The sequence below is a fragment of the Telmatherina bonti genome, assembly GCF_933228915.1.
Source record: "Telmatherina bonti genome assembly, chromosome: 17".
Lineage (NCBI taxonomy): Eukaryota > Metazoa > Chordata > Actinopteri > Atheriniformes > Telmatherinidae > Telmatherina > Telmatherina bonti.
Window position 1 is genome coordinate 11,026,972 of NC_136615.1, and position 19,290 is coordinate 11,046,261.

Here is a 19,290-nt window from a genome sequence, read left to right on the forward strand (position 1 = left end):
GCTTTTCTCCAACTTAAACCAAATGAGTTGCTGCCAAAAAGGGGTAAAGACTACAAGGTGGCATGAGGGTGACAGAGATCATGGCATACTGTTAAAAAGGAAATGTAGTGATGCCACCACAAAGACAAATAATCAAAATAATTTGATCACCTGCCAGCAGCTTTTATTTGGTGTGGGCCAATTTACTATTTGATTGATGCAACTCAATAAAACATGTGCCGATTCACTTATGGTTCATAAATGTTCAAAAACAATTATTTTACCTGATATTTAAATGACAGAAACGCAGCTGTAAAGTGTGTCAGGAAGGTTAAAGTCATGCATGCTGCACGGACACTTTAGAAAAGTGTCCAGACAAGCTAGCTGTTAGCCTTGGAGCTACTGTTACAGATTGTAAGATTAAGTCATCTGGTTTAAAGACTAGCTTAAGGAAACATTTTGGATTTAATGGAGATTAGAATGGACAAAACCTGGACAACTTACTTCGTATGTTGTTTAAAGACAAAATAAAGTACAATAGTAACACTGCAAATGTGTGACTGCAACACGGTTCCCAGCTGCGGTTAGAGGAGGTAAAAAAAAAAGCTGCTGATTGTTATTTCTAATTATTCCTAACACATTCTTCCTGTAGATTCAATGGAAAATTTTAAAGATTGTATGAAAAACAATGATATTTCGAGTCTTACTGTGATACACACTGTTAACTTTTTGCCTGAAACATGTTAGCTAGCTTAACTTTTGCATAATATCAGGTCATTCTATCCTCTCCACTCCCAAATTCTGGAGTTGTATCTGATAAGGCCCACTATGTGGGGGTGATCATTGTTGGACTATAGAATTTGGTCCAAGGCTGTGAAGACTACTGGTTGTAAAATGTCATTCCAGGATCTTGCTGCATTGAAATAGCCTCCGATGGCTAATCAGGCACCTGAGTTTAAATACCTGGGGTACAGATGCTCAAAACAAAAGTCAATACCAAGTTCTTCGGGGTAAAACCCACATACTTAATTCTGTTTCTCATCCCACAAATGCCATTTCTTCACAAATGTGTTCCAGTTTAATAGAGAAATAAAAAGGCTTTCCAGTGGGAGGAGATTTACTGCCAACAACCATGGTTACAACAAAGAGAAAAAAACCCCCAACTATTTCCATACTTTTGTGCAAAGTTTAACAATATCCATTTGTGACTTTAAACTTTTCATTCTCTTTTTCTGATATTTATATAGATTAGTTATGGCAACATAACAAAAGCCGTGAGCTTTCAGATCTCAGCTCCCTATCTTCAAGATTAAGAATGAGAATCAGGGTCGGGGGTTATGTCCATGGCTGATGCTAAGTGATGTTCAACGAGTGAGCTGTTTGTATTTTTTAAGTTTTTCAGTTTTCTGCATCAAATTTCTGTCAAGATGAGTTTATTAAAGTGAGTTTCTATTTAAAACACTCCGCCTTGATAAAATAGTTTCCTTTTTTTTTTTTTTACAGAATCAGTGGAACATGCTTTTTTTTCAATTACAAAAGTCAAGCATTATTTGTTTCAAAAGTTAAAACATCTGCCAAAATTAAACTGCCAAAATGATGACAAACTAGATGCCATGTGAAGATAAAGCAGAACACGTGTAGTAGGACTGGGCTTAGCCAACGGACAGTTTCAAAACTAATATATTTACGCAAATTTGGTTACCTTTTAGAAATATTTCTTAAATACGTCAGTGTCTGATGAAAAGCAATCTGGAGACATCTTCCTTTGGTTTCCCTCCTCTGCACATTCATTCAAAGTGCATGTCATGCTGCAATAGATCACCTGGCCTACAGTTTAAGTGTCAACGCATTCTAGAAAATTTGTCTTCTTTGTGGGTTTTCCAGCTTGCACTGTGCCAAAGGCTTCAGAAACTCCAGATGTTCCTTAAATCATGCTGGACGGCAGATAAGGAATCAGCTTTCAGCAGATGTCTTGTGCCTGCACTCAATGATTTAGTAGCTGTGAATGATGAGACAGTGTTTCAGTGTCTCGCAGCCTGACTGGCTTTTATCATTACACAAGCAGCTGTGGATCAGGGTGACATCATGTCAACAGATGGGGGCGAGAATAAGATGGCAACTTAGTTCTTCATATTTTTTTGTGTATTTGGAGAATGAATGTATTTGACATGAAGGACTCTCTTTTGTCTGAAATATGACCTACAGCCATGGGAATGTGGGCTGAAAGACCAGAAAAGTTGTGTTGCAATTGCTGTTTTGAGGGTGAGCAATAATCACTGACCTCGGAAATAGCAGTTTGACTAAGTCATTCTCGCTCAAGGTCCACCTACTAGTTTTGTCAGGGGTTTTCATGTAACTAAAGAGTCCCAGCTGAAAGTAGATCACATAACTTCACAGGAAGTTTGGATATACACAGATACTGCCAAGACTTCTCATGTTACAAAAAGAAAACTCTCATGAGTAATAACCCATGAATGTGTGACAATATTGACGCATATACCCTTGAGTCTGAAAACTAAACCAGCTAATTCAGTTAAAAATGATTTATATTGACAACATGTATTTACACCCTTATCAGTAAAATATTTAAGCAGAAATGTTATCTACACAATCACTGGTGATCAATGTTGCTCTCTATTGCAAGCCAGAACACAGTTTATAAACATTGTAAAAATGTTAAAATATACAAGTTTTATCACATTTTGTAACATTTTGTGTATTAAAGTAAAGAAGAAAATGAAGATATTGCGGTAAAAGTCCTGTTTTTTTTTACCTAATGTTAAACACGCTTATAAACAGATTCTTCTGTTTGCCTTCTGCAGTCATTGCTGATGAGTACCCAGATGTATCAGACAGAGCAGTACCACTGGAAAACTGTGGGGGCAGTGTTACACAGAATAGCTCAGGTGCAAGCCACAAAAAAAAACCAGACAAAATAAAACAATTGTATTTAGTACAAGTCATTGTTGTCTGCTGCGCTGTATTTATTTATGTTGCATTCTGAGAATGTGCATTACCATTATGTCTTCCACTGTTGCCATGGTCGCAGCTATCTGAACTTGGAAGTGAAGTCAGAAATCTGTACTGCCCTCTAGTGGTTATTGTGCTGAACAACCATGCTAATGTGAAACCTGCATGGGATTATGTGGAACGTTTGAGAACGTTTGAAATGGACTTACCATACATACGTAAAGGGAGCATTGAGGGAACTTTTCTTGGACACTGCATAGCTAGGAGGGCATCCACACCTGTGGTGTTTAACTCATTTTAAATTAACCGATCCGGTTTTACAGAGGGTACATTTTGTTTTTAGTAGTGGGAATGCTCATTTGCACTGCAGACCAAAGAAGAGAAATCAGGTCCACTTGAAGACCACAGGTCATTTGCAAGTGAACCCTGATGCAGTTCACTTTAAGTGTGAATGTAAATTGACCATTCAGTGACCCAAACAAAGGAACTGTTTGGTTCGTAGCACAACATGCTAGATAGCTCACTGTCTCACCTGATGCTCATACGGAACAGATTACGAGAAAAACTTCCGTAGGTTTGAACAGCAAAATAAAATGAGAAATCCCAATACCAAACAGCCTTATTGCTGCATTAAACCAGCTAGTTTTGGTCTCAGTTGATTAATGAGCTTAATTTTCTGATTCTTTCTGTTGGGTCACTGGTTGCTTCAGGGAATATTAGTCCTAGTGAGCAGTTGTTGTAACTGCATGATATTGTCCAGGTGGTTTGGTCATCATGACTTAAGCGCAGCGTTAAAGCAAACCAAACCAAAGATGGGTGCAGAAAACTTTGGAATTTCCTGCCCAGTCAAATCAAGTTGCTTGGACTATCCCGATTTGAATGTGCCCTAAGCCGCCAACCTCTTTGGTGGAAAAAGTTAGATGTAGCAATTCTCAAACTAGCAAATGTGCATGAAAGTACATAGATAAACATTTCAAACTGCATAATTTTGCTCCATTCCATGTTCTGTCATGATTGGTTTATTGTTTAAATTGATCTTCTTGGGCCTGCGAGTTTATAGGAAAAGTTGTGGAAATTCCACTGATAGTTATTGAAGCATTAAATTAACCACAGCAGGAGCCTGACCAAACAGCTCCACAGTTTTCTAGAGGACTATTGTTCCAAATGTCAGACCAATCTGATCTGGATAAAATGCAAACCTGTGAGCAGACCGTTTCAAGCATTTAGAGGAAAATGCTTGAGCGGTGTTACGGGTTGGTTGGGGGGGGGGTTGGGGGAGCTGGTGTCTGACAGCACAAATGACTGACACAAACAGTGAGGGACTTGGACAGATGAGAGCCATAGGCGCTGGGAGTAAGGGGTGTCCGAGGGTCAACACATCGCCTGTGCTTTGAGTGTGGCCCAGCAGCTGTATGCATAGGGGAGCCTTGGCCTCCTGCTCTGCATGTCAAGGGCCATGATTAATGACCTGCAGGCCTTGCTCTTAACCCCCCCCTTACCCTACAGAAGTCACTGTAGCCACTGCTCATTTGGCTAATGGACGCAGCAAGGACTGACAGACGCAAGAGCCGGGTGCGTGTACATCTGTCCAAGAAGACATGAAATTAGAGCAATTTTCCTTTTACAAAACACTGCATACCAGCTTTGCAGGCTCTATGTAATTTCAGGGCGAGAGTGATGATTTCTTAGATTACTGTGCCTGTGCAGTGTTGTGGCTGAGAGGGCGCCTGTGCCTGCGTACTGGTTCCCAGCTTGTCAGGCAGCTGTCGAGGAGTGATTTATGACCACTAGACTCCAACCTGTCTTCACTGCCAGTTCAGTATTGTTACAACTGACAGCTAATGAGGCCAGACATGCTTTCAAGCAGAGCACTTAACAGGACTTCAATCTTCCCCCGTCACGAGTACCATTTTTGCACACACTCCTTCACACAGCAGCCGCCTTTCTCTATGCCTTCCTTGTTCTCTGTCTTTCTGCGGTGGAATATATGACAGGCATTGAAAGGGCCTCTGCTGACAGAGGGAGATGTTTCTCAAAAGGAAAAGGCTGCAAAAAAATCTCACTCTTCACATTCTTGTATTCTGGATTCATTTCATCTCATTTTCAGCCTGTTTTACTGGATTTTAATTCATGAGTAAAGGAAAGGAAAAAGCTCTTTAAGAAAATATTATATCTTCACATTACATCTATACTTTTTCAAGTTTAAGAAAGAGCAAAGGATAGCATTAGCCAGATTAGCTTAGCCTAGCTTAGCATAAAGACTGGTTAGTAGGGGGAACTACTGACTTGGTGTTTTCCAAGCGAAAGTCCTCGTGTGTGCACCTGGTTCAGCTTGACAGCTTTAATATCTGGGTAATTTAATACCTCATTGAATTTAATTCTGCTATATTACTGGTTTATTTCTGGTTAATGTGACTATTATGGCTATATGCTTAGCTTGTTTTTGATGTATGAAAATGAGAATCTGCACACAAAACATGATCTTTTTTTAAAACTATTTTTCCAAAAATAAAGCTGAGTAAGAAAAAAAACAAACAAAAATGTTCCATAATAAAGCTGATTATATAGGCTATTCTATCTTTTGCTTAAAATTTTGGTTGTTATGTGCTAAAATGTTATTGTAACACATAAAATATTAAAATCACTTAATAAAAAAAAAGACTAGATAAAACTTTGTGTTTCTCTGAATTGGATAGTATAAAGCTGGTTCCACTGTACTATGGTCACTTTTGTTAGGTAAAACAAAGGTCTTTTACCCAAATCCTGTTTAAATTGAATATTTGTCATAATTACAGTAACTGTGGTTACTAAAACTTGTAGCGCCCTCATACTTTTTTGAAGGACATATAATTCCAGAAAACCTCGACAAATCCACCTTGACAGCATTTGTGCATCAAGCATGACAGTCCTGCCCCTGGAATAGCTCACTTTGTTCATGTTTTGATGCTGAAAATCATCAAAATATAGTGTAGTATATGCACAGTTTCTATGATTTGTGACCAGTTATACTGTGCTGTTATTACTAGGCAGTCCTTTCATTTTTTTCAGTGGACTTATAGCTGCCATTTGAGGCACAGTGAGCTGTTACAGTATCTTCCAACATTAAAAATGACCTGCAGAGAAATAGAGATCAATTTAACTATGATGTATTCCTTCTGTTTTATTTCCATCTAATGGATGTCAACACTTAGAGGTTGAATGTTGTGTTTAAAGTAGCTAAAATGGTCCTTATTCAAGGATAATTATAAAGGGTTTTTAGTAGTAAGAGCTTTTTGGAATTAGCATTTTACTTTTATGTGAATTGCATTTACCACAAAACTAATAATCACAATTTTCTTTTTTTTTTTTTTATTGAATTACTAATTACTGTAGTCAATGTAGTAATTAAACCATTATCATTAGTGATATTGTATAACTTTGTCCACATTCTCTATAAATGCACAAAAAGTGAGTTTGAGCCTGATTTGATTCAGATTAACATCAGTCTCAGGCTAAATAAAGGCTTGTTTGTTTGTTGTGCCTCTAAGCCTGTATTGCAACATTATCAGGCGTCAGTAAAACATAATGATTGAAAAGTCTGTTTTTACATGATAGCGAATCTGACCCGATCTCACTAACTGGACACACTCAATCGCAGTGTCTCCAGCTCTCCTAAGTTATCAAATCACTCCCAGAGTCTCTGGCAGCTTTCCCACCTTTAACCCTGAGTTCCCTGTCAGCCGTGATTAATGGCTGCCTTACTGGCTGCTAACTTGCATTGCGTTGCAGTCGGTGCCATTGTCTCCCAGATTCTTAACAAACCCTGACAAGTCCTCTGCTTTGGAGCGGATGTTGTCATTAAATGCTGCAACGGCGACTCCTGGAGTCAGCGGATGGAAAATGAAGAAACAAGAAATGTGTTGCTGAATAATGAATTGCACATCTGAGCTTGTAGCTCTTAACCTTTTTACAGGTTTTATTGGGGCAAATAAGGGTCCAAGGCACAAGGTGAAAACCATTATGATCCATCAACCTCAGGTTTCAAGCAGCTACAGAAACATGAAGATGTAACATGCACCTTTATTCACAAGGACATAACAGATTACAGAAGGTAAAATGCAGTTCAAGGTGACATAAAAATGGGCAATGGCCAAAAAAACTAAAAAATATCTAAGGCTAAAACTAGACTTGCTTTTAATTATGTGTACCTGAGATGATCATGACTGAATCACATATTTTGCATTTGTTTGAAGCCATGTTTGTGCAAGTCCTCAGAAAAATAATACTATGTTCAAATCTGCTATTTGCAAGTAGCTACTAGAGGATCAAGACTGGATGTGGGCGGCTGTACCTCAGGAGGAAGAGCAGTCGTCCTTCAACCGGAAAGTTGGGAGGGCGATTCCAGGCTTCCCCTGACTAAATGCCGAAGTGTCCTGGGGCAAGACACTGAACCCCAAGGTGCCCCCCGATGTGCCTATCGGGGTATGAGTGTGTTGTATGAGTGTGTGTGTGAAGGCGTGAATGTGACAAGTAATGTAAAGCGCTTTGAGTGGTCTGCATGCATCAAAAGTTTCAAGGACAAGTCATTACATGCATGTTTTAGGGGACTTTAATATCATCTATGACAAGCTATTGTCTTTTTTTTTTTTTACTCTGCTATGATCTAAGAATTAACCAAATATTAACATCCTCTATAGTCACCATGTTAATTTAAAACCACTTGAACTGCAGACCAGTTTGCCAAAAGCAGCAACCCTCAACGGAACAAGCTTTTCCGTTTGTTGTAACGCTTTGTAAGTCATTATAAAAAAAAAGGTTTATTGGACAAACCAACCAAAAACGCTGTGTTTTTGTGTCTTGATCTGAAACTGTCACAGAAAAGTTAAATAGTTATTCATAAAGAGGCTGAAACGCTCCTCTCAGCTGACAATGAAAGTCTGGTGACTAGAATCTGTTTGGTACCGTCTGGTTCTGAAAGAATTAATCCTATTGATGAGAAGATGATTAAAAAGATGCATGATTTACCACTGGAAGACCTCTAAAGCTGCTTCAGTTAAATCATCAAGCCCTTGCTTTTTTGTGTACGTATGTGTTGCAAACAATAACCTTTCCATTTATAAACAAAAAATTTTTTACATCCAACAGACACCACAATGAAATTTTTGTACACAAGCAAGTGTGTGAATAATTCTGTTCAAAATAGAACCTGCTGTCTAAACAAATGTGCAATTACAAAGCAGAAGTATTCTTGGTCTAAGCAGAATGGGAGGTAAATTATACCAAACTAAATGAGTGAAAATACAATGACTTACCTTCTCAGTCTTACAAAAAAAAAAGGAGAGAAAGGAAAATAACATCTCACTGGGATAAATTTCAGCGTACCAATTTATTAATTTTCAGAGTGTTTCAAGTGTACTTTACTTATCTAAGTGAGAGGAGAGAGAGTTAAGTGCTTCTTCTGTTTCAGATCTTTATAGGTGAGCCAATCCCCAGCGAGCTGCTGGAGGTTGCAGCAATCACAGCCTGGCACCTGCACACTTCAGTTTGCATAAATTCAGCATCTTTAACCAACATTTAGACTGTGAAGAGTCACCCAGTAACATGAACAAACACAAAAGACCTAAGAAGTGATCGCTTGGACACAAGCAACCAACCCACTGAGGGTTATTTTAGCTTCTAGTAATCTGAGCATTTTCAGAGGCTAAATTGCTAAATATAGGTGAGATATGTGTAAACAGGATTAAGCCTTTAAGATCAAGCACATGAAAAGACAGTAATAAAAATAACATTTTTTGAAAATTAGGTCTTTCTCATGCCCTTTAAAAACATTACAAAAAAATCTGATTTTGGGGGGATTTTTACTTTTTATTACCAGGTTATGTTTCAAAATGATCATAGTTTTATGTTCTAGTTTCTGGTATTGATGAGGGCGCAGAAGACCAATATCAGTTTGTATTCAACAGGATTTAAATAAAAATATTCACGATGAAGTGATGCCGAATGCTTCAGAAGCTGTATGTGCAAAATATGACACGCTCCATGAGGTTAAGACAATTTGCAGTAAGTAGCTTGATGTTAGCTATATGTCTCGTAACGCATTATTATCAAGCTAGACTTTCCAACTTCAAGTTTATTTTTAAAGCACTTTAAAGCAACAAAACATAGCAAAACATTTTCTCATGCAAAATGACTTTACTGCGTTTCATTTGGCTCCAGACAACACAAATTCAGATAATGATTTACTATGGTTCATGCATGGTTTTATCTCCAGCAAGTGCAGTTGTTGACATAATTCTGACTTCATGTATGTTGTAGGACAGACTTTACTGAATCGACTGATTATGCCTGCATATCTAGAAAGTAAAATATTATTGCGTCTTCTTTTGATAGTGCACGTCCCTCATTTCATCAGAGGTGAAAACACTAAAGCACTTTTGCTAAAATGAACTTTGTTTGCATTTTATCATTGTGTAATAACTATTGATGTATTGTTCAGTCTCCAAATTGATCAGTAGATGTGCTGATTCTAACCAGTTCCTGTTCAGATAAATAATCCCAACTATTATTTCAGCTTACTTTACTATAGTTGCAAAAAAATGTGTGCCTTGTTATTATCTTTTGCTGCTTTTATTTAAAATTTTTATCATAACTTCAACAAGCAAACAAAGCATGCAGCATTGTTTCTGCAGTGAAAAGTCATGTTTTGCAATGCAATGCAATTTTATTTATAACATACTCTAAAAACAACAGTGTTGAAAGTGCCACATTGTGGGGTTAGAACTAAAAACAATAAATAACACACAAGAGGACGATTAAATGGTTAATAGTACAATTAGAAGTAGTTCAATCAACTAAAAGACAATCAAAATAAAGTCAGACTTGTGTTAAAGTCTACAGTTTTAATGAACCACACATGTATTTTTAGGAGTGAAATCTTGATTAGGAAGTAAAATGATCACATTAAACAAATAATGGTCTTATTATGTCAATATTTCACTCTGATTTATTAATGGAAACCCCTGATATCCCATCAGTAAAACTCTGCTGCCCCCTGCTGGATGTTTCACGCAAATACTGCGTTAAAAAAAACAAAAAACAAAAAAAACGAGCGCAACAGTTTCCCACTTGCACAACTTATGGTATGGAGTTTTAGTTCTTCTTCCAGTCACCTTAAACTCCCTCTACGATTTCAACCAATAATCCTGACATTAGTGCCTGTTTGACTTTTATAAAGAGTTGCCTGCTTGCTCCTTCATGCCTCCGCCAGCTCCTGCAGGAATCTGCTCCTTCCTTCCCTTCCCGGCCAGCTGCCTCCTCCCCTTTCCCGGCTCCTCCTCTGTGTTGATTCTCGGGCCATCGAGCGATCGTCCCACACACATACAAAGAAAAAAAAAAACTTCCAAGACTTCCTGAAGCTCCTCTGCTCTATGAGGACTAAAGGACTTGACCGATGGCGGATGCAAGCGAGATATAAAACGGAGTTTGGTTCTGATGAGCGAGCAGGCGGTCGCACCTCTGACCCCGTTATCCACTCCGGAGCAACTTCCCTGCAAGGACTCTCGGGGGAAAAGCTCGACGTGAGTGTGAATGAGATGCAGGCTGAGCGGAAGGCCGCGTTTTTGCATTGTGAAGACTCCTCAGACATGATGGATGGTGGATATTTGCATGTACATCCTGCTTCATGTGATGTATTTGAATCTATGGGCTGCGGCTACTCTAAATAGATGAATGTGGCGCGGACGTGGCACGGGTCAGACAGGGTCCATTTGCATTTGGAAATTATAGATGACCAAACTTCTCGTAAAACCTTTTAGGATAGTTGATAGCGAGCTTTGGCTACTTTGTGCATTACTTTAAGAGTAATCTGTAGTTTTTAAGGCTGCCCTCTAGAGCCCAATTTACGCACATGAATCAACATCTGACCAAAAAGCCTTTTATCAGTTGCCCCTTGACCAGATGTTAAATGACCTATTGAAAGGACTTTTAAAAACAGTGCAGCAAAGAGGCCAGTGACCAAAAACCAAGTATACATTCAGTGTTCTGTGTGATGGAAGGTGTAAAGCCTACATGCAAAGCGTAATTTAACACCTTGTCACACCTTTGACATCCTACCACTTTGTTTCCTGTGTCCAGGTCTGAGGTGGACAATGGAGCTGAGAGGAGACCAAGAAGGCGTGGACGGGCACCTGCAGACCTCCGGCTTCAGCTAGACATAGAGTCAGACCTCTCAGAGAGCAAGAAGAAACCAGCTGGCATGAGGTGAACAGTATTGCTTTCTATCATATGTGACATTATATATTATTTTGTGGTGAAGATGCACTATGATGTATTTGTAAGGCCGTTATTAAGTGCTTATTGTTTGTCATTCTCTGATAATTAAATAACCACTTCTGAAAAGATGTAGTTGTTACTAACAAACCTCTAATTAAAACCACAAACCCTCTTATAAAAGCTAATTTGACTTATAGACTTACATAGTTAGGAAAATGTGCAGCATTTTGTGTAAGCGTTCCCTTTGCTCTCTCTCTCTCTCTCTCTCTCTCTCTCTCTCTCTCTCTCTCTCTCTCTCTCTCTCTCTGTTGCATTGTTTTTCCCTGTATTGTTGACTGTAAATTGAATATCCTTGAGTTTTTCACAGTTCAAATGAATAATCAAAGTTTGTTGCATTTCTAATGAATAGCTGAATAGTTACACTATAACTTGGTGTAACACCAAAAATGTGTTCTTTGCATCACACATGACTATATTTGTTAATCTTTAGTGGATTATGGAAAGCTAAACCTAAGATTCAACTACACAGAAAATATCTTTCTTAATATTTAATTGTATAATTCGCTTAAATTGACTGAAATCAGCCATATTGGCTTAACTGTCAACCTACTACACCTACATAACTACATACTACTACTACTGCAACATAACACCCGTCTTACTCCTGCATAACCAAAGTGCTGTTTACAGATTTCATCGTTGCTGTGTAAGCAGCATTTATGTAACAGCTGTTTTTCAGCAAAGCAAAATGAAGGACAATTCCTTTTGACTGATATTATGATGTCACAGTTATTGTGCTTTAATCATAGGCCTCCTGCTGCAGCTTCTGTCTCTTGTCTGTCCTCCTCAAGTGTTACTAGGATACATAACCATAAACACTGACCTTTTATTTGACAGATTGAAACCTGCGGAGCAGCTTTCACCGATGCTGAGTCTCAGTGACTTTGAAACAAAGTTTGACCGGAAGAAATCGCAGCCCAAGCATGTACTGATAGGTTTTAATCTAACAAATTTCAACAAATTGCACCCAAAACATTGACACATTTTCGCAGTTTCTGAATGAAGAAATGTTCTTTTCAGTTATCCAAGAGAAACACGCACTACCACAAGTTATTCAAGGAAGTCAGCAGAGATGAGTTACTCAAACAGAGTAAGTCTCCTGACACATCAACAGGAAATATATTTCAAACTGTTTATTCTATTGAAGTAAATATGTGCGTTTGTCATCAGGTTACACCTGCGCCCTGCAGAAAGACATTTTATATCAGGGAAAATTATTTGTCTCTGACAACTGGATCTGCTTTCACTCCAAAGTCTTTGGCAGGGACACCAAGGTTTGCTGCTGTTAAAGTAAGACATACCTTTAAATACACTGTCTGTGATTAGTTGCATGTTAAGATTATTTTCTTATTTTCAGATTTCAATCCCAGTGATGTCGGTGAAATTTATCAAAAAAACAAAAACTGCATTATTAGTGCCAAACGCTCTTGTTATCGAAACTACAAATGATCAGGTGAGGAATCTGTCGAAACAATCAGCGTTGTCGTTATGCTCTGAGCAGGAAAGTGACTCTAAATGTCCCTTTTGCAGCACGTGTTTGTTTCGTTCCTCTCTCGAAACACCACCTTCAAACTTCTGAAATCTATCTGCTTTCATTTGGAGGTAAATCTTTTCCCCTTTTTTTAAGGTTTGCATTTTGCCTAATTATTGCACTGTGGATATCAATTGAGACATTACTTTATATCTTTTCATAATTGATGGAAAGAATAAAGTACTATTCAAAAGTATGGACACGTTTTCCCATTGAATTTAATGGGAAAATGTGTCCTAAACTTTTGATCGGTGTAGTGTATGCTTAAGGAGATCATAAGGAACGCTTAATGCAGCTTTGATTAATGTACAAATTCAACTTAACATTGTAAGCATACAATTTTGTGGGGTTTTTTTGTTTTTGTTTTTGGTTAAGAGCCTTTCTAAATAAAAAGATTATATGATAATAATTACCAATACTTAAGAAAAATGACAAAGTTCTCAGAGAGTAACTGCATGAGACAGAAGGGGCAACTAACTAGCTAACAGTTAGCATGTAGCATTTAGCTTCTAAAAGGTCTTTGTCCTCTGGAACTGATAAAAACAAAACATGAGGGTGACTCATTTTGATACGCTAAAAAGTAAAATCTTCATGCCCAAGAAACATAGTCCTATGGGATTTTAACGGTTCACTAGCATAATCACCTTCATGAATCGCCTCATTTAGTATTCATGTATTCTGTATGCTAGATAGCAAACAGTAGCTAGTAAATGTAGGTTGAAGATTAGCTGTATAGGGGTTTATATGTCTTCCATGATAACTATTTCTTTCAAATTCAGTGTATTTGACATGTTTAATACTAGAAAATGAAAAACAAACAAACAAACAAAAAAAAAAAAAAATCATGATTGTAACAAGCTAAAGGGGAAGGCATATCCTGCTGGTGAAGACTGAAATCAAACAAACAAATGTTATCTTCCTTTAAAAACGATCAAAGTAAGTCTCTTATTAACATAATTGGCAAAATGCATCTAACTGAACTAATGTAGCTTTGGATCTGCTGCATATCTTAAAACTGTTTGCAACAGTTAGCCATAACAACCGAACGGGATCCTATAAGTTTAGTTTTTCTGTTTATATCTTGTTTATCTCTCCAGAGTGACCAAACGTGAGGGTTAACGTTTAAACATTTACATATTTTTTTTAGCTGAAACAGACAAACATTTTCTTGTCTTTATTTAAAAACTAAAGTGTGGATGTGGTCATTGCAGGTGGATAAGACTTGCTGCAGTCCTGTTACTTCCTCCTGTGAAAACAGCTTCAGAGCTAGTTGCCCGTCATCGCTTCCTCTGGTCAGTCAGGGGTCTGTCCGTCTATTTGTTTTGGACAGGATGTATTTATTATACATTTTTTTATTGTTGTACAAGATCTATAGAAGTTCTTTGTTGGTATGTAATGCAACACCCAGTCAGTATGTGGTATTATTTTGTCCACATGCACTGCAGGACTTTTCTGGAGATTTCTCTGACCTCGATGGAGTTGTGCAGCAGAGACGGCAGGACATGATGGAGAGTAGCAGTTCTGGGTCCCAGACTCCAGATTATGACAAAATACGTGGTGTGTGTTCCATTTTATGATTCAAAAAGACTATGAACTTGTCACACCTTTGTATCACAGCTTCTCTCTGTTTATTTGCAAAGATTTCACAGGCCTACAAGGCTCATTTCTAAGTGCGGTGAAGAGCAGAGAAGTTTCAGTCCATGCAGACATTCACCTTCAGAGTCCGAGCCAAAAACACGGAGCCACCCTCAAGAACGGTACTTCAACACTGAATTAGTATGAATAAAAAGAAGCTTAAGAAGGATTGTTCAATAGTAGAAGAGCTAAGCTATGTAAACTACAATATTTGAAGTGTTGCTTTTAGCTCTCGTGTTTATTGTAACTCTTTTGCCTCGTCTTTCTTTTGTATTCATAGGTTCGGTCAACCTGACTCGTGGACCCTCCTCGAAAGTCAAATCCTCACAGCCAAAGTCCCTACACATCATACTCTTCATCTATTTATTTCTGTGAGTAACCTGTGATCATGTGAAGCACAAAAATACTAAGATAATTGCTGCTTCTGAAACATTTATTTGCATTGTCTGGGCGTGTCAGCCATTTTTCTATGTGGTGAAGATTTTAAAATCCATGTGTTGGTGTGTTTGTCTTCACAGAGCTAGCATTCTTGTCTTATCCTCCTGTTACATGGCTTTTAAGATCGTGGCTCTTGAACATCGTTTGAACTCCATGTTGTCGATGGGAGAACATATTCGCAATGAGTAAGAACAGAGATTTAAACGCTACATATCCATTTTTTTTACTTTTTATTTGCACGATTATTCAGTTTAAATCCTTTTGCAGAAATAGTGTGAGCCAAAGGTTGCAGGATGACGTGAATGCTGAGATCTATGGAGAACTCTCAACCAACTTGTTCAAGCTAGAGAAGGTTTGTTTGTTTACGGCACACACAAACCAACTGTTGTTCAGATCAATTCAGCTTAATTTGTATAGCTTGACAGACATAACCAAAACCTGCCAAGTCATAGTGATGCAAATAAAACAAATCTATAGTGGTCTAGTTTATAATAATAGTGTTTGTAAAAGCCAGATCACAGAAAATATTAGCCTAGTTAAGGAAAAACCAATGTATTTCTTCAAAACTTGTCTTTTATTTAATATAATCAATATAAATCCATCTTAAGATCCACATCAGTTCAAATTATGATAACCATGTTCATTCATATGAGCTAATTTAGTTATAATTACCCTGTCAAGAAAAGTCACTAACTGCATCAAAACTTTTAAAAGCCCTCTGCTGTTAGCATGCATGGAGCAGCGGGTGACAGTAGAGAGGAAAAACTGCCTTTTAACAGGGAGGAAAAACATTAGCTGAGGTCAGAACAGAGTGGTCAACAATAACTCTAAAGGCCCATTCATGCTCGACACTGTCTCCTCGTGCATGATCCGATGCAATCTGTTGCTTTTCCTTAACTAGGCTATTTATTATAAATAGCCTCAAACTAATGTGTCTGTAAAATGCCCCAAGGTGACATTGTTGTGAAGTGGTGCTATACAAATAAAGCTGAATTGAATTCAATTGAATACGCAGACAGACGGACAGTTTCCTTTGTATCCTCCATTGGTTATGGATGTAATTTGATGTGTTCTAAAAGAGTTTTAGCTATCTGTCACTTGATGCAGAAAACCTGACCAATACCACCAGGTAACGCAATGGGAGTGTTGAGTTGTATAGCTGACAGTGCAGAAATCACCGAGAAGAAGCAGAAAAAGTTCAGAAAAACTGTAAAAAAAAAAACAAAAAAGAAAAACTTTGGACAGTTGTAAACAACTTTATAGCGGTGCATTTCCACTTCCAGCTTAGAGTTCACTTACAGAAACATGGAAGTGAACTCTAAACTTCGAACTGCCAACTAGTGGATGAACTGACTTCACCAGAGCAACGTGTAAAAGATGTATGATGGCGGCGATGTATGACGTTTGAAACCAACGTCCCCATTTATCTATGCAAGGGAGCATAAATGGCCCTTGAGCCAGGGAGACCAGCTGAGAAAGAAAAAGAGACTATCAGCTTATTGACAACAATCTATTTTTATACAAGAAGAAAAAAAGCTGTAAAGATACATAAATAGAGGCAAGTACTCCTTGAAGCCCCTTAAAATACCAAGACGTGAGTCTGAATGTATAATTTAAGACTCATGATGTATCCTTTTCCCATACGTGTCAAAAGACATAAATGCTCAAATTTTGTGGAAACTGCTGGTAAGGATTAGATTTGCATTCTGCTAGAGTTAACATGGTTTCCACATTCACCATTTGATCCACACACATTCAGTTAAGAGTCCCCAGCTGAGTGAACGCTACTGCATTTTAAGCCGTTCTGAACTCCATGTGACTTTGTGCCAGTTTGGGCCCAACCACAAATGTTTTTTTTACAATGAATGTGAAGAGTTTTCTCAATAGTGGCATTTCAAGACTTACTTTAGAGCGTGGACCAGGCTGGAGCCACCTGCTTTGATGTAGAGGCATATTCGTGACAAATAAAACAAAGACAGCCATTTAGGATTTTAATTTGTATGAAATTATAACAGCAATTCAATCACAGTTATCCCCCTCTGGCCTGGGATATCCTGGCTGCTGGCCATCCATTTTAATATGCTAAAATGTTTGGTAGGATGTCATTGTGAGTCACAGAAAACTCCAGTTGGAAGTCAGTTTGAAGGAGAGAGGCTAAAATGGCATTTTTTCAGAGAAAATTAAACTTTGAGCACTGAGATTCTAATTTATATTTTTTTAATGGCAAAAAAATCCAGGTTTTGTTATGCTAACTGAATTTTACTGTGGCTTTTTACCCCAAACGGGCCATTTGCTGTTGTTTAATTAGCACCGTGGCCTGTGTGGTTCATGTTTGTTTAGTGCTGTGTATCTTTGTTAAGTCGGCTCGAACTACGCCCTTTGTGTGCGATTCCTCTCCACTATTATTTTCCATCCATGCCTGAGGACACTGCATCTGTTAAAGGAAATTAAAGGACTCTTTTCATTTCAACACAAAGGGACTCTGTTGGTTTGGTCAGGCGAGCATTTTCCACTTGTTTCCACTATTTAAGCTAAGCTAAATTAAGCTAAGCTAAACTACGCTAACTGTGTTAGTTCATAAAATAGAAACGATGGAGGATAATTATTCCTCTCATCCAGCTTTATGAAAATTGTTCATCACTGAAGTATTTGAAGTCATTTAGAGCTTATAACTGATAGATAAGTATGAGTACAATTCTGTTAATTCTATATTTCCCCGTCATAGATTCAACGAAACCTGCAGAAGATCCTGGACGAGACCTAAAAGAAGACTGTTTTGTGTTTGTCAGTCCAGAAGGAAGCTTTGCTGTTAATTAGAGATGCTGTTTGAGCTCCTCGGAGCAGCAGTGAGCACATTTGGTAGCTCTGCTGCCAAAACATGGACAGCAAATACAGAAAGCTTTGCCTAGAAAGCTGTGTGCAAGTTTGTAGTGCAATAATAGCCTCTTTCTGCTGTTCACTCAGGACTTTTTTTTTTATCCCTTATTTTAAACCAAGCTGTGCTGAAGCTGTATGGTAGTGTTAGGGAAGCAAGAATGGCGTTTTTATCTAAGAGCTTCTAGCTTCTTTTTTTTTTTCCTCCACTAAAGGTTCAAAGGTCCAATATCAGTGTTTTCAAACACTTTTTAAGAGGTCAAACATTTCTGTTCAGGTTTTGTTGTTTTCAAAGCCAATAAATTATATTTCTGTAAAGTGAATAAATCACTCATCTGGGGATGTTTGCTCAGTATTGAGGTCTCTATAAATGGAAAATGACTGTGCAGTTGTAAATAAAAGGGTGCAGTTTGTCCAGTGAAAACATTTCCAAATAACTTATAAGATCAACTGGCTTAATGTGTATATTTACTGTAAATGTTTTACTGAAATGCTTAACACGAATTATTGAAAGACACAATTTTTAATCATAAAATAATGTTTATGACTTTTGCAATGATTGAAACGGCCTGGCATGAAGCTGTAACGTGAGTGTTGTGGTTTGGAAGACTAGTTGGTCATTTCTGGAAACTGTTCAGTTTATATTGAAACCACAAACTGTTTGTGCCTTTAACTCTTGCAGTGATTGTATCACAGCCCTGAAATAAACACTTTCACTCTGTATCTGCTGGACTTTGTTTCAACACTACGATTGGGAGACGCCAGCTTGCAAAAGGCTGATCGCACAGTCAGGTGACACACCTGCAGCCCACAGTCAAATGAATGCAAACAGCTGCGGTGTAACATGATAACAGGATTATGTGGTTGAATGCCTGCTGGCAGTTGTGGCAGAACCCAGTTTACTTCACTCTGCTTCATTACAACTGAAAACATTGGCTGCATAATCAGAAAACTCAGAAAGTACGCAAAGCAATGTTAAACAACTTTACATTTTAATAAAAGTAAAATTTCTACCTTTGTTCAGCAGATTAGCAAAAATACAAATTAAAACTATTTTTTTTATTAAATAGTGTTTTTTTTTTTATACTGTTGAGTACATTTTCCTAACTTAAATAATGTATTATTTAAATGCTCGACTTGGAGTAATATTTTATGTTTTGTAATTTTGATCATTTGCTCAAATGTGTAGAGTTATATATTTTCATGTTTATAAAAGCACTATGCAGTAAAATATGTCATAATTCCCTCTGAAATGTTGTAAAGTTAAAGAGAAGCAAATACTCATTTATTCTAAAATAGCCATTTTAGAATAGAAATAGAAAAAAGGTTTTAGTGCAAAATTTCTGTGACACTGGAGTATTTTAACAGTGTAGTAAATGGTTTCATTCAGGTGTTTAATTCTGGATCTTAATTTGAATATTTTTTTGTGATCAGCATTTTCTGCAATATAGTACAAACTATGTTAGTTGTTCAATAGTAAAGTTTATATTACATTGCAAATAAACCTTAAAAATAATATACTTGAAAATACATATCATTATATAAAACATTAT

General features: G+C 37.6%; 1 protein-coding gene across 1 annotated transcript; it reads left to right on the forward strand.

Moving 5' to 3' along the window:
• The first annotated feature begins 10,373 nt into the window (after positions 1-10,373).
• Positions 10,374-18,382, forward strand: LOC306768735 (GRAM domain-containing protein 2B-like). The gene is made up of 14 exons (XM_079257154.1): positions 10,374-10,505; positions 11,062-11,187; positions 12,097-12,184; positions 12,280-12,349; positions 12,430-12,533; positions 12,617-12,712; positions 12,790-12,861; positions 14,002-14,082; positions 14,236-14,347; positions 14,431-14,547; positions 14,706-14,796; positions 14,944-15,048; positions 15,131-15,215; positions 17,589-18,382. The coding sequence occupies exons 1-14, from the start codon at positions 10,420-10,422 to the stop codon at positions 17,625-17,627; spliced, it is 1,272 nt and encodes a 423-aa protein (XP_079113280.1). The 5' UTR covers positions 10,374-10,419; the 3' UTR covers positions 17,628-18,382.
• Positions 18,383-19,290: the final 908 nt, after the last annotated feature.

Excerpts from the sequence above, each read along its gene's own strand:
- LOC306768735 (XM_079257154.1), top strand. The coding sequence starts at position 10,420 with ATGAGCGAGCAGGCGGTCGCACCTCTGACCCCGTTATCCACTCCGGAG. Across the intron at positions 12,713-12,789 it reads TCGAAACTACAAATGATCAG|CACGTGTTTGTTTCGTTCCT; the intron begins GTGAGGAATCTG and ends TCCCTTTTGCAG. Across the intron at positions 14,348-14,430 it reads AGATTATGACAAAATACGTG|ATTTCACAGGCCTACAAGGC; the intron begins GTGTGTGTTCCA and ends TTATTTGCAAAG.